General features: G+C 44.9%; 1 protein-coding gene across 3 annotated transcripts in view; it reads left to right on the plus strand.

Moving 5' to 3' along the window:
- EXD1 (exonuclease 3'-5' domain containing 1) overlaps positions 1-26,554 on the plus strand; it is a 72,677-nt gene that overhangs the window by 21,050 nt on the left and 25,073 nt on the right. For all 3 annotated transcript variants that reach the window (XM_068251665.1, XM_068251667.1, XM_068251666.1), the window contains exons 3-6: positions 5,946-6,014; positions 11,309-11,369; positions 20,171-20,253; positions 22,570-22,631. In XM_068251665.1, the coding sequence (XP_068107766.1) occupies positions 5,946-6,014; positions 11,309-11,369; positions 20,171-20,253; positions 22,570-22,631 (275 nt within the window). The remainder of the gene's footprint in view (positions 1-5,945; positions 6,015-11,308; positions 11,370-20,170; positions 20,254-22,569; positions 22,632-26,554) is intronic.

Genomic DNA, 26,554 nt, shown 5'->3' on the forward strand with positions numbered 1-26,554 from the left:
TGTACAGAGCTAAACAAGAGAGGGGATTAGCGGTCCCGAATATAGCAAACTACTGTTACTCAGCAGTCCTAACTAGAGCAGTTGATTGGGGAAGACATAGCCAATCTAAGCAGTGGGTGGGTGTAGAGCAGTCTCTGGCGGGATATAACCTGCCAAATTTACTCTGGTCTGCGCAACAAGCCACTCTGGCGCTGGAGATACCTCCCTTGGTGAAACGCACTCTGCAAGTCTTTCTTAAATTGAGACAAAGAGCTGATATCTCACCATGGCCCTCTCCCTTGTTGCCCATAGTCGACAACCCAAACCTACCACACCACTGTGGGGCTCAGGCGTGGAGAACTTGGGAGAATGTTAGAAAATTGTCTCTGGCCGATTTCTCAAAAGCAGGAAAGTGGATAACTCTGGTAGAGTTGCGGCGTAGCTGTGCTTCTGCAGAGCTAGATTGGTGGGGATATTTTCAACTAAGGTACTTGATGAGGAGACTGAGAGTTAACCCAAATCAAGTGAGACCACGGTCTGAGTTTGAGAGATTGTGCCAGGGTTCAGAGCCGATTAAAAAGACTCTATCATTAGTTTATATGCTGCTTGGTATATCAGGTGGGCAAGATTTACACTTTCTCGATAAATGGGAGGGAGACTTGAGCCTGGTGCTCTCTAGGGGCCAGAGAGAAAGAATATGCACATTTGCCCACAAGACTTCACAATCCGCCAGAATCCAAGAAATAAATTATAAAATCATCTCGCGATGGTATTACACCCCCCAGAGACTGCACAATATCTTCCCCAATGCCGATGAGAGATGTTGGAGATGCAAAGCAGACATAGGCTCACTGATTCACATACTTTGGTCCTGTCCGATGGTAAAGGCATGGTGGGAGTTAATTGAGAGGCTTGTCAAACATATGACCAATAGAGAAGCCCCATTTACCCCTGAGTTCTATTTGTTGCATCATAACAACTGGACTACAAAGGCTTATAAAAATTTGTAGTGAGACATCTATTAAACACGGCCAAATGTGTCATTACACGCAAATGGAGAAATCCACAACCACCTTCCCCCACGGAGTTGATTAAGGAAATAGACTACATTAGACAAATGGAGGAGCTGGCACATATAGCCCTATGCAGAACAGAAATTTGCAAAAAAAAACATGGGCCTACTGGGATTTTTTCAGGGCATCAGAAGAGTTTAGCAAGGTGCTGGAAGGTATATAACTCATTATTGGGACAGTGCTAGAGCCCTGGCAGATGGACAATTATCTAAGCACGATTTGTGAAAGTGTGGGCATGCTGTAGAAAGGTACGGGGGGGGGGGGGGGGGGGGGGACGCGTCACATCCATCTCGGTTAAAACCTCCTCCTGCAGCGAATTAATTATAACTAGGTGTAGCGCATCTAAAGGAGGATGGTAATCTTAAAACCTACAATGCGACAAATTTCAAGTTTTTGATTATAATCTGTTGACATTAGGTGAGAGAAGCCAGGGCATGTGATATAGGTTATGCAATAATCTAGAAAGAGCTCAATTCCTTTAGCAATACAGGTGAAATGCATCCACTGTTGAATATGCTATACATGTAAATTGACTTTGTGCCTGCGAGCACATGGATTATGTATTCCATCTGTGATTCCTATATAAGCAATATTGTTCACTGGCATTTACAAAAATAAAGAATTTACAAAAAAAAAAATGTTTTTTAGGGTAAATGATGCATGTAGCATCATGTTTTTTTTAAAGGGAAATACTAATTCATTATTTGATGGACATAAGATGAAAAAAAAAAAAGCTGTCAATTAACATCAGGACTAGGTTTCAGACAGCGGTCGTGCAGCCCACATTGGCCTCAATTCACTAAGCTTTATCAAACACTTTATCAAACGTTTGATAATTTACCTCATGGGTAAAATCTAATTTTGAATTTACTAAGGTGTTTTATATTAATCGAATGTTTTGTCAATAAAACAGTCAATACATCTATAACACCTTAGTGAATTTAAAATTAGATTTTACCCATGAGGTAAATTATCAAACATTTGATAAAGTGTTTGATAAAGCTTAGTGAATTGAGGCCATTGTGTCCAAAGTCCAATTGCACAACTGGGACATGACAGTTTTCAGCCTGGACACCTCCAAAAAAATGACACCGCAATTATGTTTTGGGTTGAATATAGGTGGCGGTATCAGCAGCAGTGGCCTGTGGCACCGTGGCGGCCAGATTGGGGAGGTGAAGATTCTCCTGCGGCCTGAATGGGATGCTGTGGCTTTTCTCCCTGTGGCAGTTGGGGGTTGAGTGGTGCGGCTGGTGGTAGCGACAGAAGGATGTGGTGGGCCCCGCATTCCACGGCCACTGTCTGCAATGCTGATCCTCCGTGCCAAACCCACCGACGCATCCTCCTCCTCAGTCAGAGCTGACATCCCCATCCTGTGGATGGTAGTCACGGTCCTTCGTCCCATCATCAACATCATACCCCTCCTCAAACTCCTTGCGGCTAACAGCCCTGAGTTCAATTGCGGCGCCTGGAGCGAAAAGCTCGCTGACTGAGGGTAGGCTGCCCGCTGGGGTCGACACTGACACGGCAGACCTTCTGAGGGTGGCTGTAATGTTGCTCCATGTCCTCTTGCCCTTGCTGCCCCTCCCCTGGCTGCCGGTGCCAGCAGACATAGTACAACTTATACGTGATGTCACCAGATGATGTGGGGTACTCTTACTTTAATAATATCGGGGTTGGACTTTACATCAAATCAGCATGGAGTGACAGACCGCAGAGTAGAGGACAGACAGTGCACACTGTGTTATGGTGGCGGCCTGGCGGGTACACGCGGTGTGTGCCTGCACTCTATTTCCCGCTCGATTCCCGTCGACTCGATTATTTCCGACATGTCCGATTTGCGTTTCGATAGATCGTTAGGTCAATTTGGCATACTTTACATGCGAATCGACCTAACGATCCATCGAAACGCAAATCGGACATGTCGGAAATCAAGTAGACGGGAATCGAGCAGGAAATTCGAGTGCGGGAACGCACCGTGTGTACCCGACAGGCCGCCGCCATAACAACTAACTGCAGTACTAACTACAATACAATAACACAGTAATCCTCCTATTCCCTATACTGTCCTGCTGGCCTACACAGACAGGACCTAACTGAGTGAATGAAAGCAAACCATTACAAGCTAGCTAGCTAAAAAACAATAAAACAATAGTGTAGTGAAGGTGTTTAGCACTCAAAGCTTTAGGTTTATCACTGTATACAGCACTTGCTAAGCCAGCACTGGAGCAAGTCTGTCAGTGACCAGCCAGCCACACAAGCAAGGACGATCTGTCTCATCATGCCAGCCCTCCTTGCTATACACGGGGGCTGGCCAGGGTTCCCTTCTGTGATTGGGTGCCAGGACTTAGGCTGGGAGGCCTCTGATTGGCTCAATGAGGTCAGGTGGGGCTGGCCAGGGTTCCCCTCTGTGATTGGTTGCTAGGGCTTCTGCTGGGAGCCCTCTGATTTGGCTGAATGAAATCATCTCCTTACTAGCTACACTATCCGGATATCTGGACGGATACCCGCGGGTATCCGGATTATGCAGCTAGCTATCCGGATAGTGCCATCCGGATAGTGGCCCAGGTATCCGGATCCGACCCGGATAGCGGAAAAATGGTCGGATACCCGGGTTTACCCCCCCCCCCCCCCCCCTAAGCATTACAGAGGCACAGGCACACACTCGCCTCCTCTGAGTTCCAGGTGTTGCAGGTCAGTTTGTGTTCTTTTTAGTGTTGCTGCTCTGCACTCCCTGCTTCTCCATTTGGGCTCTAGTGCGTGCTTTGAGAGACAGGAGGTGCAGAGCAGCAACACTACAAAGAAGACAGATGGGTCTTCCAGCACCTGGAACTCGGAGCATAGACAACTGCAGGAGGGGGGGGGGGGATTACAGCTGCCCAGAATCCCCCCTCAGACCAGGGCCAGTGCAGTGTCTTGGGACAGGCACAAGTTGAGACACCAGAATATCTGCAGGCATCCTGCAGCTCACAGCCCTGCCCCCTTTCTTTCCCTGCCACAGTTGACTTTGGATGTAGCAGCAGAGAGTGTACTGAGCATGGAGCAGCTTTGGGTACCTTAACAGCGTCAGGTATGAGCACAGCCCTGTACCCTGCTGTGTGAATGCTTCACTTTCCCCTTCATTAGCAATGTTGGCTGTCCTCGTTACTATCTATAACCAAACTACACCTGATCGATCCTGTTGTCGGTCAGTCGGATTTCCCCCCCCCCCCCCCCCCCCCCCCTCCTCTTAAAAATCCTGGGTTTGCCCCTGCAGAAAAGGAGTGTCTGCCTCTCACCACTGCCTCTGTATCTGACTACTACCCAAGGGGTGGGGGCGTGTCAGAGTGGCTCAAGGTTACTTTTGTCTCGGTGCCCCATTGTAGCTAGAACCGGCCCTGTTGATCAATTGGGCAATGTTTGTTTTGCCGATTTCTAGTAGATTCGATCAGTGATTGGATCTGCCATATATTGGCTAATAAGGTCAGCTAACGTATGGCTAAAATACGTGATTTGCTAGTCATACATTATTTGCTCTTATTTGATATTCATGGCCACCCCATGTAGGGTAAAGCAGGATATGATAGCAAGTGAGCTGTCAGTGGAACAGGTGTCCCCTCATTCTTTCCAGTCCCTGTTTTTGGTATCCGTAGTTAAAATTTGAGATCAAACTCGCTTTTGTTTCCTACCTATTAAGAGAACAGGAAATGAGAACTTCCCAACAGGGACACAGGCAGTGGAAGCCACACTATATAGAATCTTCAACTATATCCGTGCTCAACGGCTTCCTAAAACAAAGCCCAGTCCTTATAGCAGGCTGGGTGCACCCCCTGCTATGTTCACAAAAACTCTATTCAAAAAAAAAAAAAAAGTGTTAAGCTTACCTTGGGCTTCTACCACCCTGCAGACGTCCTGTGCCCGCGCCGGTACTCGGCCATCCTCCATTCCCTTGCCGCAGCTCACTTCCGTGTTCGACGACTTTAATGTCAGCGGCCACTGCGCTTGCTCGGCCCTGGCCGTGCGCCTCCTCACTCCTGTCACCGGGAGCGTCCTTATAAAATGACCAAGGCTGTATGTACACTTATACCCATTATTTAATGTTATATATAATAAAATAGCAAAGCCTGCTGTACCTGCTTATATGGGAAAAACTCTGCTTACATAATTAGTTGCAAATTGTTCATACTCCATTATAAAACAACCAATACAAATAATGGGTAGAAGTGTACTGTACATAGAGCCTTGGGCATGTTATAATTATTAACATATGGAGAGTGGCATGGTGATGAAACACAGATTGGTAATATTTTAGAGACTGTAGAGTTTGTAGTGTCATTAACGTAGAGTGCAGCTTTAGGGTAAAATTTAGGTGTGCGGCTTTAAGATCAGTGTTATGCAGGATAAATACGAATGGGTCATGTGGTGCACAATGTAATAACGGGGGGGGGGGAGGATCACGGAGGCTATGATGAGTGCAAAAGGAGACAGCCAATGGCAACTGTAGATGTAGAGCATGTTATGGAGAACGAAGCAGGGGTGGGTCACGTGGTATACACTTTAAATGACAGAGGGAAGAAAGGAGGAGGATTACAGGGATTACCATTGAAAAGGCAGCCAGCCTATAGGAGGTGTGAATGGAGTATTTGTCACTGATGAGGGTGGAGTTAGCGCAGGCACGTAATAAGAGTATGGGACAGTGTATTATTTTGGTTATGGCTGTATACGGCGATATTATTGTGTAGAAGTAGGGGAATCACTGTGATGGAGGAATATCCAGAGTGGATTGGAAAAGCACTTGAACTGAACTGAATTGAATTGACTACATAGAATCTTGCCAGGCTTCCTTTCAGTCACTTAAATCACGGTTGCACTATAATATTTATACTTCAGTTTAACGCATTTTTTTTTATGTTTCAGTTAAGAATCTGCAGACTGGTCAAGCTGTCCCGGGAGCTAAGTTGATTTTTGGACAAAATGTTCTGGACGGTAATGATTTTTTTTTTTTTTTTTTTTTTTTTTGTCGTGTAGAAATATATGGTGTGGTGCAGCTCCATTCAATATAACTGAGCCGTGCCATGCGAAGGGCACCACAGTTACCATATTAAAGAGTACCTACAGTGCAATATAAAATGCAATTATTCTTCTCCAGAGTACATAATGTAGCATTGACAAAAGAACAGAAATATAAATTGCCTATTTGCTGAGAAATGGCCATAGTTAACACCCCCCTCCCCTGTCAGCAAAACCAGCCTGGCGATTGTTTTTGCAAGAAGCCTCTCTGTTGAAGTCCAACCACGGCCCCATGGGTCCAGACTTCAATGGATAGGCTTTGGTTTTTTTAAGGGGATATGGTTTTAACAATCAGTTAAAACCACCAGTTTATTTTCCCATTTGTTCGCTGCTCCTTCATTAGGCACTTCATGGAGTAGATTCATTGCATTTCTTTGTATTCCAAAATGCACTGCTGGTTGTCATTAATCATGGTGCCTTTGTGATTGGCAAATTGTGTGCTATCGAAACACACCCAAAAGGCCTCTAAAATTAAACTGCTGTCCAAGAGAAACTGGGCTTCTGGTGGGCCTTTTGGATTAAGTAGACAGTATTGTGGTATGTAGACACACACGTAAAATGTGTAGTCACCGGTTCTTCCATCTTACCACCTGATAGGTGGGTTGCTGAGGCTTGGAACCTGAATTAAATATTGCATACATCTAGTACCACACAAGAAATTAACAAACTATCTTAGTGTAATTATACTCCAAAATCTAAAATTTCACGGACTATTCTTAGTACACAAAAGAACATTTGAAAAATTCCCTTGATGTAAAAATCTTTATTTGCACTGCAGAGAGGAGTAGAAGCTTGCTTCTCTCTGGTTCATTGGCAAATCATTGCCCACTGAAGCTCTCTGCATGTATCTTCACATGGCCCTCCTCCCTCTGTTGAATAGACGCATCACCCTGACAATAGCTGAGTCGCTTCAGCAGAATAGGAAAGGCAGAGTGCAGACACGGCAGAGAGTGTCTCCTGGCTGGCAATGATTACATTTGCCGATGAACCAGAGACGCACAAGCCTGTACTGCTCTCTGCAGTGAAAGTAAACTTTTTTTTACACACAGGGAATGCTTGGAAATGCCTTTAAATGTTTATTTTTTTTTTTTTTTTTTTTTTAGTAAATATGAACAGTTACTGATTTTTTTTGTTTGTCTGCAGTATAATCCCGCTTAAAATGATAAACAAATCATGAATAAAAGTCTTAAAACAACTGAAAGAGGACTTAAAGGGAAATAATGAAAATGAATAAAAAGGAAATTAATAGCTTCCTTAGAAATTAGTAAGTACTGTATATACTTGAGTATAAGCCGAGTTTTTGAGGGCATAAAAAATGGCCCAAAAGTGGGGGTCTCGACTTATACTTGAGTCATGAGTGCTCCACCCACCACAATATGAACAAAAAAGCTGCCGGCTGATGGCAGTTTTGCCCCTCCCTCCCCTTGCTATGTACATAGTGCTGCAGGCATTTGGCGACTTTTATCCTGCACCCCGTGCGCTGCCTGAGCTGAATGTGTGGCAGCTTATGAGGTGTCCTCACAGGTGTTCTCTGTGTCTTACCGGAGTGTCAGCGCTGTGCGGGCTTCCTTTGTTTACCGATTCGTGGCCGCGAAGCCTCCGTAGCCAGTAGCCACCTCATTTAGCCTCAGCTCAGCAGCGGCGCATATGATACGAGGAGCCACTAGGGGGCAGCATACCCGTGAGACTGCAACTAGAGGAGTCCCAGCGGTGAATAGGTATACAAAGGAAGCCCGCATAGTGCTGAAAGTTAGGTAAGACACAGAGGACAAATGAATGTGAGGACACCTAGTAAGCTGCCACACATTCCGCTCAGGCAGCGCGCGGGGGGGGCCAGAAGGAAACACAGCCGCCAAATGCCTGCAGCACTACTGTATGTACATAGAGAGGGGAGGGAGGCACAAAGGACACCCAAAAGCTATGGATGAATCAGAGCGGCACCTACGAAGTCCTGGTGGCAGCTACGGAAGAATCTCAGTGGCAACTATGGAAGAGTAAACTCTGCCTATCCTGACGGGGACACTTAGTTAAGACAGAGGACACCGCAGAAGCTGTCTCACATTTCACTCTGGCGGCACGCGAGGGGGGGGGGGTCACAACACTTAAAGTGCCTGTAGCACTACTTGCGGTAGTACTCATGTATTTACTATATAAACAGCATGAACACTTTTATCTCTATAAATCGCACTCTCTTCACTATTAAAGGACACAGTGCCATCGCCTAAAATTTCCCCTTAAATTTCACGTGCACCACTTCTGCATTTCCTACCCTTGGCTTTTATTTGAGTCAATCATTTTTCCCAAAAATTTTTTAGGTAAGAGTTGGTAGGTTGGCTTATAGTTATACAGTAGTTTCCTACAATAGAAGAACGTTAGGAGACATAATTCTGTTTTTACAACATTATTAACCTCTTGAGGACCAGAGGTTTACACCCCCCTAGTGACCAGGCCATTTTTTTACAATTCCGCAATTCACAACTTTAACGGTTTATTGCTCGGGCATACAACGTAGCACCCAAATTAATTGTTCTCCCTTTTTTCTCCCTCACAAACAGAGCTTTGTTTTGGTGCTATTTGCTGCTGCTATTTCTTATTAATCAAAAAATACTGTTTTTTTTTTTTGCTAAAAAAAAAAAAAAAAAAAAAAAATTTTTTTTGTATCTCCCCACTTCCTAAATTGGCCCTAGAATAAGATACATACACTACACTATAAATACATAAACATATGCCTATAATAGGGATTAGATTAGCAAGTCTGTTAAAGTCTCGCCTGAGACTGCCGTCTCTCAGCTCAAAGATTGCTTTGAAAATACAGATTGGGATATTTTCTTTCATGAAACAGACCTGGAGACGAGTACTTCCTCTGTATTGTCATATGTTAATTTCTGTGTGGACACCATCACTGTCAATAAAAGAATTACGGTTTACCCAAATCATAAACCATGGATAACAAAAGAACTCAAGGAACTTCTAAAGAATAGAAACAAAGCTTTTAAAATACAGGACAAAGGAGCATATTCTTCAGCCAGAACAAGTCTGAAAAAAAGGCATACGAAATGCAAAACTTAAATACAAACAAAGGATGGAGGAAAACTTTGAAAATGACTCAAACCCAAAGAGGATGTGGCAAAGCATTCAACTATTCACAGATTACAAAAAGAATAGCACTCAATATACACTGGACAATAACATTCCCAGCCTAGCAGAGGAACTTAACAACTTCTTTGCTAGATTTGAAAATGACAACAATCGGCCTCCAGTCAACTTTGGGCCCACTACAGACTCGCAGCCTTTAATCCTTCACATACATGAAGTGCAGAAAGCACTCACAAATATCAACACCGAGAAAGATGCAGGTCCTGATGGTGTGCAAGGATGTGTGCTCCAGGCCTGTGCTGGTAAACTAGCGAAAGTTTTTTTTACACAAATATTCAACCTCTCTCTGTTCTTGGGTGTAGTCCCATCATGCCTTAAATCTACAACCATTGTGCCAGTCCCAAAAAATCCTAGGATAACCTGTCTTAATGATTATCGACCAGTTGCTCTAACCCCTGTCATCGCCAAGTGCTTTGAACGACTGGTAGCCACACACATCAAGGCCTCCATCCCAGCAAATCTAGATCAACACCAGTTTGCTTACCGAACAAATAGATCAACTGAGGATGCCATCTGTGTAGCTCTCCATGCTGCCCTCTCACACCTGGAAAAGCCTAACTCCTATGTTAGGATGCTCTTTGTTGACTACAGCTCAGCATTTAACACCATTGTACCTAGCCAGCTGACCAACAAACTCCATGCACTAGGTCTTGCTCCCTCCATATGTACTTGGTTATTGGACTTCCTTACTAATCGCCCTCAAACTGTCAGACTAGGAAAACCGACATCCTCCACCCTTACCCTGAGCACTGGCGTGCCACAGGGCTGTGTATTAAGCCCTCTCCTCTATGCACTTTTCACCCATGACTGCCAGCCTATCCATACCTCAAACATAATTGTTAAGTTTGCAGATGATACGACTGTCATTGGGCTTATATCAGACAATGAGGAAGCTGCATATAGAGAAGAAGTTAGGAACCTGACTGCATGGTGCGACATTAACAACCTGTTATTAAATACAAAGAAGCCCAAAGAAATTTTTCTGGACTTTAGGACCACCAAAAAGACCACTCACCTACCGCTAATGATCAATGCAGAGGCTGTGGAGAGAGTTTCCAGCTTCAAATTTTTGGGAGTCACCATCGCAGAGAACCTGTCCTGGGCTGACAATGCTTTAGCTCTAACTGGCAAAGCACAACAACGCCTCTACTTTCTGAGAAAACTAAGGAGCGCTAACCTCCCACAGAAGCTGCTGGTTAATTTCTACAAATGCACTATAGAAAGCGTTCTGACCAATTGCATGACGGCCTGGTACAACAGCTGCACCAAGGCTACTAGAGAAGCCCTGCAGCGAGTTGTTAAAACAGTAGAAGCCATTATTGGCACTGAACTATTATCACTGAAACTTTTGTATAATACTCGCAGCGTGAGAAGGGCCAAAAACATTATCAAGGACAACACTCACCCTGGAAATGCCCTGTTTGAGCTCCTTCCATCAGGTAAACGTTTTAGATCATTCCGCACACACAAACAGACTGAAAGACAGCTTTTTCCCATCAGCCATAAACTTGATGAACTCTGAATCCTCTCTGAAATAATTAACACTGTACAAATTGTTTAAACATCTGTAATACCTGGCATACTTGTATAATTTCTTTTCTTCCTTGTTACTATCACTATGTTCCCTATATGCACCGTGGGGTTGTCATGAAAAGTAATTTCGTTGTGTTACACAATGATAATAAAGTGAATTGAATTGGAATTGAATAGATTGTGACCCCCTCTGAAGGACAGTTAAGTGACAAGCCTATACTCAGAACAGTGCTGCTTCAGATGTCAGCGCTATATATAAATAGTTAAATACATATTTACCTAAAAAAAAAACCTGTCTGCCAGCTCCGATCGCTGGATGGCAGGCTGATCACTGGGGCCTGCTGTGTTTACTGGTGGGAGCTCGTGCAAGCTCCCGTCAAATCTCGTCGCTTGTGTGGTAACGCCACATGGCGTCGCTGAGACCTGAGAAAGCTGCTCTCCTGCCGCCATCCTGCGTTAGGCGGTTACTGTAAATGTTTATTTTCTTGAGCAGGTATAATTTGTCTATTTTTATGTTTTAGTGGAAATTGTGGAAGAACCAGAAAGCACTGCTGAAATACAAGAACCGGTGTCAATTGAAAGGTGAAGGTCTCCATCTTGTGAACAATTCCTCATGCCTGTACTTGATGCCTAACACTCTGGCCTTGCCTGGTCTTTAGTATTTAACTGTCTGTGTGCATTTATCACTGTCTGTGACGGTTTGCTACTTCTTATTCCTTGCACTTCATCTTCTGTGACAGATTTGTTCTTAAAGGGAACCTAAGCTGAGAAGGATATAGATGTTTTAAACAATACCAGTTGCCTAGCAGTCCTGCTGATCTCTTTAGCTACAGTAGTGGCTGAATCACATACCTGAAACAAGCATGCAGCTAATCCAATCTGACTTCAGTCAGAGCACCTGATCTGCATGCTTGTTGAGGGGCTGTGGCTAAAAGTATTAGAGATACAGGATCAGCAGGAGAGTCAGGCAACTGGTATTATTTTTAAAGGAAAAATCCATATCCTTCTCAGTTTAGGTTCCCTTTAAGGTAGCCATACATCTAACGATGATGGGCAGATTTGACCAAGAGACAAATCTATCGCTAATCGAATCTGACTAGAGAGAGATCTGTCGGCTGCCCATACACCGCAGGCCAATTCCTGATCAATTTCATGCTGAAATCGGTCTTGAATCGGCCTTGGGACGTTGCATCCACCGCCTCAAAGGCCAGGTGCTGCCCCCCCTAAATGTTCGATGTGCTCTCCCAGTGCACTATACATTACCTGTCCATGGTCGCCTCTGCCTCGGCTGGCTCTGTCCTCCATCCATACTCGTGCCCCATGGGGTTCCCGTAGTAACATGGGCGTGTGTATGATGTCACACGCCCACCAGAATGCTGGCAATCACGTGGGGTGGGTGTATGGACAGAGGATGGAGCCCGGAGCCAGTGGCGGGCACGGACAAGTAATGTGTAGTGCACTGGGGGAGCACATTGAAAATAAGAGGGGACAGTGTCAGGTGTTCTGTCGCGTTCGTCGCTTGCCGTTTCTGCTGCGTGACTGACCATGATGGCCTGACGTCTTGCAGCATGTCTGATCGACATGCTCAGCCCAAAATTGGTTGCATTGTTGATTGGACGTGCACTTGGTGGTACCGATTTGCAACCAATTCGATAATTATCGAATCAGATGGTAGATCGGCCGCCAAGTTGCTAGATGTATGGGCACCTTTAGACTTGTCATTTGGGTGGCACTACTCACCACAATGGATTTCCTTAACTCAGTTATGTATTTGTGACAGGAAAGGAACTGCAAGAGGCAAACACCTTATAAATGCCTGCTGCCTGCTGCCAGACAAGCATCCCCTGCTGACCCGCTTCACAGCTCTCTGTCCACAAACAACTTCAACACCCATCCTCGCCCCAACCTCATTTCCATCCATCCCACTCACAAGCACATGCTCCCCCTACCCTGCGGTCTCTGGAATGCCAGATCCGTCCGCAATAAACTTACAGAGGTCCACAACCTCTTCCTCTCCAAATCCCTCACCATCCTCGCACTCACTGAGACATGGCTCACCCCCTCTGACTCTGCCGCAGAGGCTGCCCTCTCATACGGGGGGCTTCACCTCAGTCACACCCCCAGACCAGACAACAGGACCGGGGGAGGGGTGGGTCTGCTCCTCTCCCCATCCTGCACATTCCGTGTCCTCACTCCACCTTCCTCCCTACAATTCACATCATTTGAGGCCCACACTATCCGCCTCTACAATCCCCTCCCAGCCATTGTTGCAGTCTTATACCGCCCTCCGGGCTCCACACGACAATTTCTCGACAACCTTGCCTCCTGGCTCCCACACATCCTCTCCTCTGACCTCCCCACCATCATCCTCGGGGATTTCAATATACCCATCAATGAACCCAAGAACTCTGTTGCGACCCGGCTACTCACCATAGCCAACTCACATGGCCTAGTACAACACACCAACGCCCCCACTCACACTGCACGTCACACTCTCGACCTTATATTCACTAAATCCACCACCATTGCAGACCTCGACATCGCACCATTTCCACCCTCAGACCATTACCTTCTCGCCTTCAACCTCCTCACGGAAGGCACCTCCAAACTACCCGCCCACCCACCTGGTCGATGGCAGCGAGACCTACGCAAGCTCAACCCTGGCGTCCTTGCTGACTCCCTCCATGGCCTATCCTCCACTCTCCCCACCCTAACCTGTCCTAATCTTGCTGCAGCTCAGTATCACCAAATTCTCTCATCAGCCCTAGAGAAAGCTGCTCCACCAATATTCCGCCGCAACCAACCCCCTAACCCCCAGCCCTGGCGCACTACCCATACTCGCAACCTCCAGAGGGAAACACGCGCCACTGAACGAAAATGGCGGAAAACTCGACTAAACCAGGATTTCCTACAGTACAAGACTAACCTGCAGCAGTTCCACACTGCCCTTGCTCATGCGAAGCAGGAATACTTTACCAAGCTCATCGGAGCACAAGCTTCCAATCCCCGGCGTCTTTTTAGCACCTTCAACTCCCTGCTTAAACCCACCCCCCCACCTTCTGTTTCCTCCCTCTCTGCCACAGATTTAGCCACCCACTTCACCAACAAAATAGTCTCCATCCGTCAGGAAATATCCAATCTTCAATCTTCACCTCCCACCTGCTCACAACCTACTCCTTCTCCACCCTATCCTCCCCTCACCTCCTTCACTCCTACTACCACTGAGGAGGTCAACCACCTACTGCAGACTTCCCATACCACTACCTCCCCCCTTGACCCTATCCCTTCTGATCTACTTCAGCCTCACTTCACGGATCTGGCCCCAGTCCTCACTACCATGTTTAACCTCTCCCTATCCACAGGCACCTTCCCCTCAGACTTCAAGCAGGCCACTGTACTGCCTCTGCTCAAGAAACCCTCCCTCGACCCCTCGCTACCCTCCAACTACCGCCCGATCTCCCTCCTCCCCTTCGCCTCAAAACTCCTTGAGCGTCTGGTTCACAAACGCCTGACCCAGTACCTCAATGCCAACTCACTACTAGACCCACTGCAATCTGGATTTCGGCCTGCCCACTCAACCGAAACGGCTCTCACCAAAGTGGTCAATGACCTTGCCTTAGCTAAAGCTGAAGGTAAATACACCATTCTCCTCCTCCTTGACCTGTCAGCAGCTTTTGATACAGTAGATCATCCCCTACTCCTCCAGTCCCTCCAATCCATGGGCATTCACGATCTCGCCCTGACCTGGCTTTCATCCTACCTCTCCAACCGCTCCTTCACGACCTCCTTCAATGAGTCCTCGTCCACCCCCAACCACCTCTCAGTGGGAGTCCCCCAAGGCTCGGTCCTTGGCCCCCTACTGTTCTCCCTATACACATCCTCCATTGGCAAGGTTATCTCCTCCATGGGTTTTAACTATCATCTGTATGCAGATGACACCCAAATCTATCTCCACACCCCTGACATATCCACCACTACCATGGACAAGGTCTCCTCCTGCCTATCTGCCATCTCCTCCTGGATGTCCGCTAGGTTCCTAAAACTAAATCTAGACAAAACGGAATTTATGATCTTCCCACCCCGGTCATCCCTGGACCTCCCAGATGTGCAGGTCACTGTTAACCACACTACTATTCACCCTACCTCTCAAGCCCGCTGTCTGGGTGTCACCCTGGACTCCGCACTCTCCTTCACTCCCCACATCCAAAACCTCACAAAGTCCTGCAACTTCCACCTTCGTAACATCTGTAAGATTCGCCCTTTCCTGACCCCTGCCACCACCAAACTCCTCATCCATGCCCTCATAATTTCCCGCCTCGACTACTGCAATGCCCTTCTGTCTGGACTCCCTAAGACCCAAATAGCCCCACTGCAGTCCATCATGAATGCGGCTGCCAGAATTATCCACTCCTCCCATCGCTCCACCAGGGCGGCTCCCCTCCGTGAATCCCTCCACTGGCTTCCTATCCAGTCCAGAATCAGATTCAAGATATTGTGTCTGACCTACAAATCCATCCACAAAACCTGTCCAACCTACATTTCTGATCTTACTCAGAGATACACACCAAGCCGCTCACTCCGCTCCTCCAATGAACTTCGCCTGACCGTCCCCCGCATCACCCAGTCCCATGCACGCCTCCAAGACTTCTCAAGAGCCGCTCCAACACTATGGAACTCCCTACCTCCACCCATTAGGGCAGCCTCCTCCTTCAACACCTTCAAGAAGGCCCTCAAAACTCACCTTTTCACTCTTGCCTACCACCCCTCACAATTGCTCTAAACCCACAGCCGAACTCTGGTCCCCTACCTCTCGTGTCCCTACCTCTCCCTCTAGATTGTAAGCCTTTGGGCAGGGTCCTCACTCCTTTTGTGTCCTACCTGATCATGCACCTCTATTACTGTGCACCCATGCTATGCATTTGAGTGAACCTAACTTGCCTTACTCCATGCTCCCATCCAGTGACTGACTAAGCATTACCTGGTACTCATACTGTGCTGTGTGATCTGGTTTTCTTGTATTCCTGTATTGTCATATTGCTGTTTGTCACCCCTAAATATTGTCTGTAACCTAAATTAATGTCCAGCGCTGCGTAATATGTTGGCGCTTTATAAATACAACAAATAAATAAATAAATAAATGGATTCTTAAGGGGCCCATACACCTAACGATTTTCCAGCCGATATACGGCCGATTCGATCACAGTGATTGAATCGGCTGTGAAATTGCCGCGCACACCGCTGACAGAACGATCGATTTCTGTCCGAGATCGATCGTTTCCGTCCGTGTGGCAGGTTTTTCTCGATCGCCGGCGGGTCGGGAGTGCGTCGATAGCGGCGTTCGAATGCCCGACGACCGACGCCATACAGCGGGTATACATTACCTGTTCCGGCCGGCGCGAGTCCCCTGGTCTTTGCTGTCTTCTCCGCTCTGGTCTCCAGCATGCATCACTTTTTCCTGCCCGGCAGGAAGTTTAAACAGTAGAAGGCGCTCTACTGTTTAAACTTCCTGCCGGGCTGGAAGAAGTGAAGCATGCCGGAGACCAGAGCGGAGAAGAAGACAGCAGAGACCTGGGGAGTCGCCCCGGCGGAGCAGGTAATGTATGCGGGGGAGCGGCGGCAGCACCACCACCACAGATTGTGAACGGTTTCAGGCTGGGATAGGTTCACAATCTGTTTGCAGTAAGGTGGTCATACGATCCCTCTCTGATCAGATTCGATCAGAGAGGGATCTATCTGTTGGTCGAATCTGATGGCAAATCGACCACTGTATGGCCACCTTTATTTATTTACAGTGTGCTCATTTGCAGTTTTGAAACAAATTGTTTGGAATCCTCCTGAGGTTGCAGATATTGAGTCAGTTAGATATGTGTATCATAACAAGTGCACATATGTAGGAGCCCAAGTTACTGAATTGTCTTCTCATGTGCAGGACACCTGCCTGAAGTAGAGAATGTTTGCACAAGGCAGGCTCACCATACTGTATATGATAATGGCCTTCCCTTCCCTGCCTTGTCTCATTATTATTATTTATTGGATTTATATAGCTCCAACATATTACGCAGCACTGTACAATACAGACGATGATAACAGGGGTGACTGACAACACAGTACAAAGTAATAAGCAATAAGATACGCAACACAATACAGGTAGTAATAAAATGCCAGATCATACACAGGAGTGGTAGTCCTAATAATACAAGTTCACATTATTCTGGGTAGAGTGCACAATTAAGTATGATACACAAGGAGAGAGGGCCCTGCCAAAGGCAGAGAGAGTTAGGGCAGCGTTGAAGTGGGGTAGGCCTCCTTGAAGAGGTGAGTTTTGAGGGCTTGTTTGAAGAAGGGGGCAAGCCTAATGGGCAGTGCGAGAGAATTCCAAAGAATGGGGGCAGCTCTAGTAAAGTCCTGTAGTCGTGCATGGGAGTATGAGCTGAATGGGGTGGTTAGGAGGAGGTTGTTGGAGGAGCGAAGTGTGTGACCAAGTGTGTATCTGCTGACCAGGTCGGAGATGTAAGAAGAGCAGGACTGGTGTATAGATTTGTAGGCCAAACATAGGATCTTAAGGCCTGAAACCCACTAGGAGCGGTTTTCTGAGCGCAGGGACAAATTTACCATAAGGCATTGTAGGCACGTGCCTACAGGTGTCTGATAATGGAAAGGCGGCTCCCACCCCAGTGCCTCCATCCATATGCAGAGGCCCGAACAGAGCATAAACTAAAGATTACTCACCCAGCTCTTGGTATTCCACAAGCTATTTAATACTGAGGGTACCTCGGGCTACCTACTGCTAAGGGGCACCTGTAGCTACCTATGACGGGCAGGTGACGTAAGAGAGAAGTGACAGCTGGGCCAGACAGCACGCTTGCGGTGCGGTTCAGAGGGGGTTCTGTAGGTTCAAGGAGGGTGAAGTCTAAGGTGTCAGGACATCTGTGCCTATAGGCTTCTGTGATGTAAATCCAGGCCTGTCTGAGCGCTTTGTGATTTAAAAGCTCTTTCTAATGTAATACTATGTAAGTGATCCCACTTGAGCAATGTAATTTTATAAAAATCCCCCATAGCATTGCATTAGCAAGAGATTTTTCAAAATCACTAGCGCTTAGAAAAGGCTTCTAGTGGGTTTCAGCCCTTAAGCGGATTCTGAAACTGATTGGAAGCCAGTGAAGGGATTTGCATAGGGGAGACAGAACGGTGGGAGGAGTAGATTAGCCTGGCTGCTGCATTCTTGATGGATTGTAGGGGGTTGATGCGGTTGTGAGGGAAGCCTGACAGAAGGGTGTTGCATTAGTCCAAGCGGGAGAGGATTAGAGCACAGACAAGGAGCTTGGCAGTGTCTAGAGTCAGAAATGTTAGAGATATTGCAGACCCTAGAGATGGTTTGGATGTGGGCGTGAAGGAGAGGGCCGGGTCCAGAGACACACAGGCAGCAGGCTTGTGTGGGTGTTTGGATGGTTGTGCCATTGCCAGTGACAGATGTCCGTGGGGGGCGAGTCTGCACGAGTCTCCTTCTCTCTTCTCTGCTAACTCTATGGGCTTTATTCAGAAAGTGGTGCTGTTGGCATGCTTGTGAAAAGCCCTCTATCACGCCTAAACTTAGTTTGGTCGTGATAAAATCAACTCGTGCGCAAAACTTTGCACGGGCACAGCAAAATGGCGCACCCAATGCACCTATAAGGTCGACGTTAAGGTCGCATCCCATGCGACCTTATAGGTGCATCGAGAGCGCCGTGCGACGTTTTGCGCGCGAGTATATTTTCATAACGCCAATAACCTAGTTAGCACCCTACTTAACACGCCCAAAGTCTTTAGGCGTGCTAACTAGGTTAGCACCGCTTTCTGAATCAAGCCCTATCTCTCCAACATAGTTACCACCATCCTGCTGTTCCCTCCTCCTCCCCAAACCAAAATCAGCAGATTGTGCATGAGGTCCTGTAGCTCAACCTTCTCTGTGCTTCACATCCTTTGAGATATAGTAAATGCAGAAGGTATTTGCAGAAGGCTGAAGGGAAGTGTCAGGAAAGTCTCGGTCACAAACCTAACTAAAGCATGTGGCTAATGCAGTCCTGATGGAGTCAGAGCCTAATTTCACAACATGCTTTATTTAGAAAATGTAAATTTAAGGTTTGGGGGGGGGGGGGGGGGGGGTTTCAAATATGACAAGACATATAATATTTATATCTCTTCTTTCTCCTGGCGGAGTGCAAGTGCTTTAGAGTTGCAGCCACTTAGGGCGATCTTCATGGGCGATCAAGAGCATCAGGGAGCCTTGCCCAAAGTCTCCTTACTGGTTTATGTACTGGCTTGAGCTGAGATAACCCTGCTCAAAGGCTCAATCCCTACATCAAAAGCAGCATCCTTTAAAGAATACCAGAGCTGAAGTACTTATTAAAACAGGGAGCAGGCATGTATTAGATGGCTTCCTCATGCCCACCGCTCCCCCATTCTCCTCTGTCCCATTTGTGCGCAAAACGGCGCCATGCCTGAATCCGGCGACCTGGACTGAGCCGCGGCAGAGGATTTGGACTACAAAAGAGGGGGATGGAGGGCATGAGGACACCATCTAATACATACCTGCTCTCCCCATTTTTAATAAGTACTTCAGCTGTGATATCCTTTAACTACTACGCTATCCTGCTGCTTATTTAAAATAAGGCATAAAGATGTGTTGTTTGCCACTGTGTATAATCTTAGACATGATGTGGCAAATTTGTATGCAGTTGTTAAATCTCACAGGTGTCATGCTGGTGATGGGCAGCCTCCCTCTGATTCACTTTGAGGTTAGGGTAAACAGCACGACTTGCATAGGCTTTGTTGCTGGGTAGTGGTTGCATGACTCGTGTATCCTTTCCTCATGTGATTCAATTCAGAGTGATGTATATGTCCACTCATTGGTTTTACAGTATTTTAGACTTGCAGGCTTTCAACACCCTTAATGTTCACAGTTTTTGAGAGCAAAATAAAGCTTATTTTTTTTTTTTTTTTTTCCTCTTTTAGTTTTCCAAACCATGATGCAGTGGTCCACTTTTTTTTGATGAATATTCTGATTGGCTTACATTGATGGACAGCGTCAGAATATCACAATGTGATTGGCTCACAATGATCATGCAGTTAGGCTCACAGTGATTTACTCATGGTTATCACACAGTTAAGGAGCCAATGAAAGCGGCTCCTGACCTGCTCATAGAGCTCTGCCATCTTAGATCACAGGGAAAGTGAACTGTGGCGGGTGCAGAGCGGTGAGATTGGCGGCAGCGCGCGGTAGGGAAGATGAAATCTACGTCCTGTCAAAGCCACATGCAGGATGTGGATTTCTACCAATGTGTACTCAATGGAAAAATGGAAATGAGTTTCATGAATCCTCTCTCCTCGCCCTTTATATCTTGTAGTGAGAACATCTTATCCCAGGAGATTGCTGCAAGTGGTCATCAGGAGGTGACTGCTTCTCTTTTGCATACAATACAACGTTCAGGTAGGCTACCTTGCGGTGCAGTGCTAAGGTTGCATTACTTTTAAAGTGTAGGAAAACTTTTCCGACCAGTTTCTCTCACAAATACCTTTCCACATGTACAGTATCTCACAAAAGTGAGTACATCTCTCACATTTTTATATATCTTTTTATGGGACAACACTGAAGATATGACACATTGATATAATGTAAAGTAGTGACCAGCTTGTATGACAGTGTAAATGCGCTGTCCCATCAAATCATGGCATAGAACTCTGAAGATCTTAAAAAAAGAATTGTGGCTTTACATCAAGATAGCCAAGGCCACAGCTGTCCAAGCTTTTTACATCAAGGGCTATATCACTGTTCTTGAGATTGCCAAGGGGCTGAACTGGGGGGGGGGGTTGCATTTTTGTGTAAATCAGCGGTGCTTGCATTAAATACCCTGAAGAAACATTGCTTAAGTCATGTGATAAAGTGTTCCCAGGTGCGTTTATCAACTGTAATAGACTTTCATGTTATCTTAACCACTTAAGCTCTCAGTCGTTTTCACTTTATGCATCCGAGCAATGTTCACCTCCCATTTATTCGCCTATAACTTTATCACTACTTATCACAATGAACTGATCTATATCTTGTTTTTTCCGCCACCAATTAGGCTTTCGTTGGGGGGTAAATTTTGCTAAGAGCTACCTTACTGTAAATGCATTTTAACAGTAAGAATAAGAAAAAAAATGAAAAAATTCATTATTTGTCAGTTTTTTCGGCCATTATAGTTTTAAAATAACACATGGCTTCGTAATTAAAACCCACGTATTGTATTTGCCCATTTGTCACGGTTATTTCACCGTTTAAATTATGTCCCTATCACAATGTATCGCGACAATATTTTATTTGAAAATAAAAGAGCATTTTTTCCGTTTTGCATCCATCTCTATTTACAAGCTTATAAAAAAAAAGAGAGAAATATTTCATCTTTACATAGATATTTAAAAAGTTTAGACCCTTAGGTAAATATTTGTGTTTTTTTTTTTTTTTATAGTAATGTTTTTTTTTTTTGTTTTTTTTTTTATTAAACATTTTATGTGGCCATTTTTGGGAGGGTGGGAAATAAATAGTGTTTTATTTGGGGAAATATTTTTGTATTGTAATGTTTTTTTACTTTTACTTGTAGTTTTACTTTTTGGCCACAAGATGGCAATCTTGATTTTGTTTACATGACGTCACTCTAAGCGTACAATGTACGCTTAGAGGGACATAGCTTCAGAAAAAGCGTAGCTTCCGAGAGGAGCTGTCGCTTTTTCAGCGGGGGAGAGGAATCCGTGATCGGGCACCATAGCCCAATACATTGATTCCTGAGCTACCGAATCCGCGGCCGGGAGTGCGCGTGCACGCGCGCGATCGGCCGCTGGAGCGCGCCTGTCTTTCTTGCCGTTTTTATACGTCAAGGAGGACAAAGTGGTCAAATAGTAGCACCAGTGAAAATAATGTAATAAAAAAATGCTTCATTTTTACAATAATTATGTATAAATAAATTTATTCAGCATTTGTCCATTGTAAAATATTTTAAATCCCTGATTTATATTCTGACATTTATCACATGGTGACATTTTTACTGTGGGCAAGTGATGTAGCTGCTGCTTGCTGTTTTGGCAGTTGGAAACCGCTGTAAACAGCTATTTCCCACAATGCAATTTCCTCACAGACAGGAAACTGCCAAGAGTACTAACTCAGAATTTTTTTGTGGGAGGGGTTTCACCACAATATCAGCCATACAGCGCCCCCTGAAGGTCTGTTTGTGAAAAGGAATAGATTTCTCATGTAAAAGGGGGTATCAGCTACTGATTGGGATAAAGTTCAATTCTTGGTCGGAGTTTCTCTTTAAGTGTCTCATACAATGTGTGGTGCGTCATAACAGACAGCAACGCACATAAGTGTGAAACATAAGTAAAAAGAATAAGGAAAACATAGGTGCTTACATTTAGACCTTAATTTTCATAATTCTATTTGAAGTTGACATTGTTGGTTACATGAAAATTATATGATAATGTTAGTATTATTTGATGGAACCTGACCAACTTTTTTTTTTGTACTTCCATTTACTTTCTTCATTTGTTATGATGTAATTTGTCCTGCAAAAGAAGAAAAAAAAATACTTCTGCCACCTGTGGGCATGCTGTGATGTGCACTCATACGCTTGTGACTGAACCTGAAAATTTCTTAAATTTTACTGTCAATTCCAAAATTTTAGAGCTGGTGCATTGTACATCTCGCATTAAAAGCTTTGTAATTCTTTTCACTGATATTTTTAAATCCATAAATATGATTTTGTTGTTCTAGTGGATAATGAAGATGTCGCGTATACTGTGATCGATCAGTTCCAGACTAATTTTGGGCCAACAGTAAGTTTTCATTTTTTCACAAACTCATTTTTTGCATTATGCAATAGATATTATCAGAGGTTATATCTGTAGATTATTCTGATTTTGTGTGGAATTAAGATTGTTTCTCTGTTACTGCATTCTGTTTTAGATCTAGACATGCTGCTCTATCCCTGTTCTTATAAGGCCCCTTTTGCACTTAGCGCGACACATCGCGGTGTGGTATTCTCCCTCGTCGCAGTGGTCATTAAAGTCAATGAGGCACTGCCTGCGAAGGGACGCGATGTGACGGAAGTGCTCTAAATACCGCAGAAGTAACGACAAGCTGCAGTACGTTAACCTGCAACCCCCAGAAGTCACTTGTTTTTTCCTTCTTTGGGCACACTATAATGCGTGGTGCAACCTGGGGTCTTCAGTGTGATGCCATAATTCCAAATCGCACTGCTACCGCAGAGCACTAGTGTAAAATGGGCCTGAGGTACATGGGCATTGCAATGTTCCGAGGCTAATCAACACCTCCAGCCCCTAAACAAGAGAAAAGGGTATAAGCTATAAGGGTGCGTACACATTACCAACTGATATTGCCTGTCGGGGATTAGGAGCTGATTCCTCTTGGGCGACATCGCCAGGCTGCATATATGCATGTCAGCTGTGTAGCTGATGACGCACTGTATTGCTATGCAGGGCAGTGACGGAGGGACGACTAGCGGTGCATGTGTGACATCATGCGGGGGGGAGCGGCGCAAACCATAGGATTGGCGCCGCTGGGGTCGAGTAAATCCTCCAGGCGGGTCGCTGGCTGCCATGCACATGCCTGATTGTTGGCTGAGACGGTCAGTCACAGAGCCTTAGGTCCCTCACGCCAGCTAGTTTATTTTTCGCTGACAGGCCCTACAGGGAGTCGGCGGGCTCTCTGCTACTGCGCAGGCCTGGTCACGCGTATGCTTCTTCATGTTCCCGTCCTCAGTAGCGTCCTGCACAGGCGCAGGACGCTATTGCGGACGGGAACACAAAAATACGCGTGGCCAGGCCTATCAGCGAAAACAAAACTAGCGGGGGACCAGGGGCTCGGTGAGTGACTGCGAGGGCATGGGTTTTTTTTTTTTATTCCTGGCTTAAAGTGGATCCGAGATGAACTTTTACTCATTGCATAAGGTCTTTTGAAAAATAATGAAAATCGTGAAGACCTGTACACACTGCTGCGATGCACTTTTTCTATTCTCTTGAAGGCTTGCGATTTAAAAATCGCATGCGATTTTAAAAGCGCAGCAGTGTGTACAGGCCCTAATTGTGTTTCTTTCCTATTGTTTATAGAGCATTCCTCAAGCCAAATACTTTTTTGTTTTAATACTCTAATTCCCTATAAACTAAACAGGCCACGCCCACAGGTTTTCAGAGAGCCAAGGCACTTTCAGACAGTAGCAAGGGCTCATGGAAGATCAGTCTGGGCAGGAGGAGGGGGAGGTATTACTAGCCAGAGATTTCAGAGGCAGAGGGGGGATTAGTTTTTTTTTTTTTTTTTTTTTGCTCAAGATGCAGATAAGCCTGCCTCTGTGTAATGTTTACAAACATGGCTGCTGTCATTCTATCACAGCAAGAAATAATCATATTCTATTAAAGCTGTTTTCAGCTAGATTTGCTGTGTAAATTATCTAAACTTTAGATAAGATATATAGACAAGTTACTTGTTCTAGTTAGCTTTTCATCTCGGATCCGCTTTAAGTGTCCCTTTTAAAGCGGACCCAAACCAAACATTTTTTTAATTCAAAATATTCAGTTGCACCACTTTGACACATACAAAGATAAATAAACACTCCTTCAAGCCTATGAGCATTTCAGTACATGATTTTCACCCTTCTCTTTTCATAACTAGGGTTATACAGGTGGCAGCCATTAGCAATTCCTCCTTTGCCGGACACCACCTACAGTCTGCGTGATTTTGTCCCGGCAATATGAAAGGAAGGGAGGGGTTCCTCCAATAAATGTAAAATATTTTGTGTGTGTCATCATGCAGCTGAAAAAAAGGCAGCTATTTATTATTATAATTTAGAAAATAGATTTTATTTCTGAAATCTTGTATTTTTAATTTGGGTCCACTTTAAAGCAATGGTTAAAGGCCTCATGAGGTCTTAAATGTGTTAGCTGGCCACATTCTTGTCATAATAAAGAACTTTTAAACATACATTAAAGGTATAGTTGTGGGCCATCCGAAATATGCAGATGTACAGGCAATAAGATAAGCAGCCTGTTGTATCAACAACACACTAGAATTTTGTTGTCAGGGAAGATCATTCGGAAATCTAGTGTGAGTACAGGCATCCCTGTGTGCCGCTGCTTATATTGTTGTTTTGTCATGTTGGATCACCAACTATCAACTTCTATTGCGTTCTTTCATTGTAGTCACTACAGCATGATAAATCTTGTTCATCTTGCACCTTGTCCATAGAACAGGCTGCTAAACAGCATGTTTGTACAATGATTGCTATAAAGATCTTTCCAGATGAGAAAGTGAGTGTGGGAGTGACTTTAACCATTTCTGCTCTGCTGCGGTGCCACGCTCCTGCGTGCGATCGCGTCCCCGGTAGCCCGGGGATCAGTGAACGGTAACATGGTTCCCGATCACCGATCCATGTCCCCAGCAGAAAAACCGAAGTGCTCTTACTAGAGGCTTGAGTAAAATTTTCCGTGTCCCCCCCTTGTGCTTCCGCTTAGCGCGAAGCACAAAGAGGGAAAAAAAACTCAAGGTGGCCATCTTGTGAGCAAATAGTAAAACTACATCTACATATTTTTTTTTTACATTACAATTTACACATATAATAACATTAAAAATTAACGGTTTATTTCCCACACCAAAATATTACCCAAATAAAATTTTTAATGGAAAAAAAAAATTGCAATTAAAAAAAAAGACATAAATAGTTACCTAAGGGTCTGAACTTTTTAAATATGCATTTGAAGGGGGGTATACTACGATTTTTTTTTATTTTTTATTTTTTAATTATAAGCTTGTAAAGGGTGATGGACGCAAAACGGAAAAAATGCACCTTTATTTCCAAATAAAATATTGGCGCCATACATTGTGATGGAGACAAAATTTTAACAAACGGGCAAATAAAATACATAGGTTTTAATTATGGTATTGTGAATTATTTTAAAGCTGTAATGGGACGAAAACTGAGAAATAATGAATTTTTTCCATTTGTTTCTTATTAATCCTGTTAAAATGCATTTATAAAAAAAAAATTCTTAGCAAAATGTACCACCCAAAGAAAGCCTAATTAGTGGCGGAAAAAACAAGATATAGATCAATAAATTGTGTTAAGTAGTGATAAAGTTATTAGCGAATGAATGGGAGGTGAAAATTGCTCTGATGCATAAGGTGAAAAATCCCCGCGGGATGAAATGGTTAAACTACCTATTTTTACTGGATGCCTGATATGACTTTGTGAGGTTAAGCGACAATAGAATGGTGAGACAACATATAGAGGTCCGGGGGTTGTGGCATGTTTTTTGCCTTTGGGTGTTAAATGTTTTTGAGGCTTGTGGACAACTGCTGGTAGGAGGGGTGGATATGATCCTGTATGACAGATGACTTTCTTCCCAGAGATCAGCAGGCAGCTTTATTCTTCCATCCTCAAATATTGGAAGAATGTTTGGCTAAGCTAATGCTTCATGTTATTGTCAGTGTGTTCTTGTTAGTCTTCCCTGTGGACCTCTAATAACGATCCTTTAGGGTTGGATAAAGTTAGATGTAGTACACTCATGCGATAAAACCCACTGTGTTCGGGAAATTGGGAGGACACAAAATACCATAAGAACTCAAGATAGACACCCGAGAAGCAGGCACTGATGGAGGAGGGGAGGGTTGCTATGTTTGTTGGGCATGTTGATTATTGGAGCTTTGTACTACAGTACTTGTTACTTTGGCTTCTAGCCACTATCAT

The sequence above is a fragment of the Hyperolius riggenbachi genome, chromosome 9, assembly GCF_040937935.1.
Source record: "Hyperolius riggenbachi isolate aHypRig1 chromosome 9, aHypRig1.pri, whole genome shotgun sequence".
Classification (NCBI taxonomy): Eukaryota; Metazoa; Chordata; class Amphibia; order Anura; family Hyperoliidae; genus Hyperolius; species Hyperolius riggenbachi.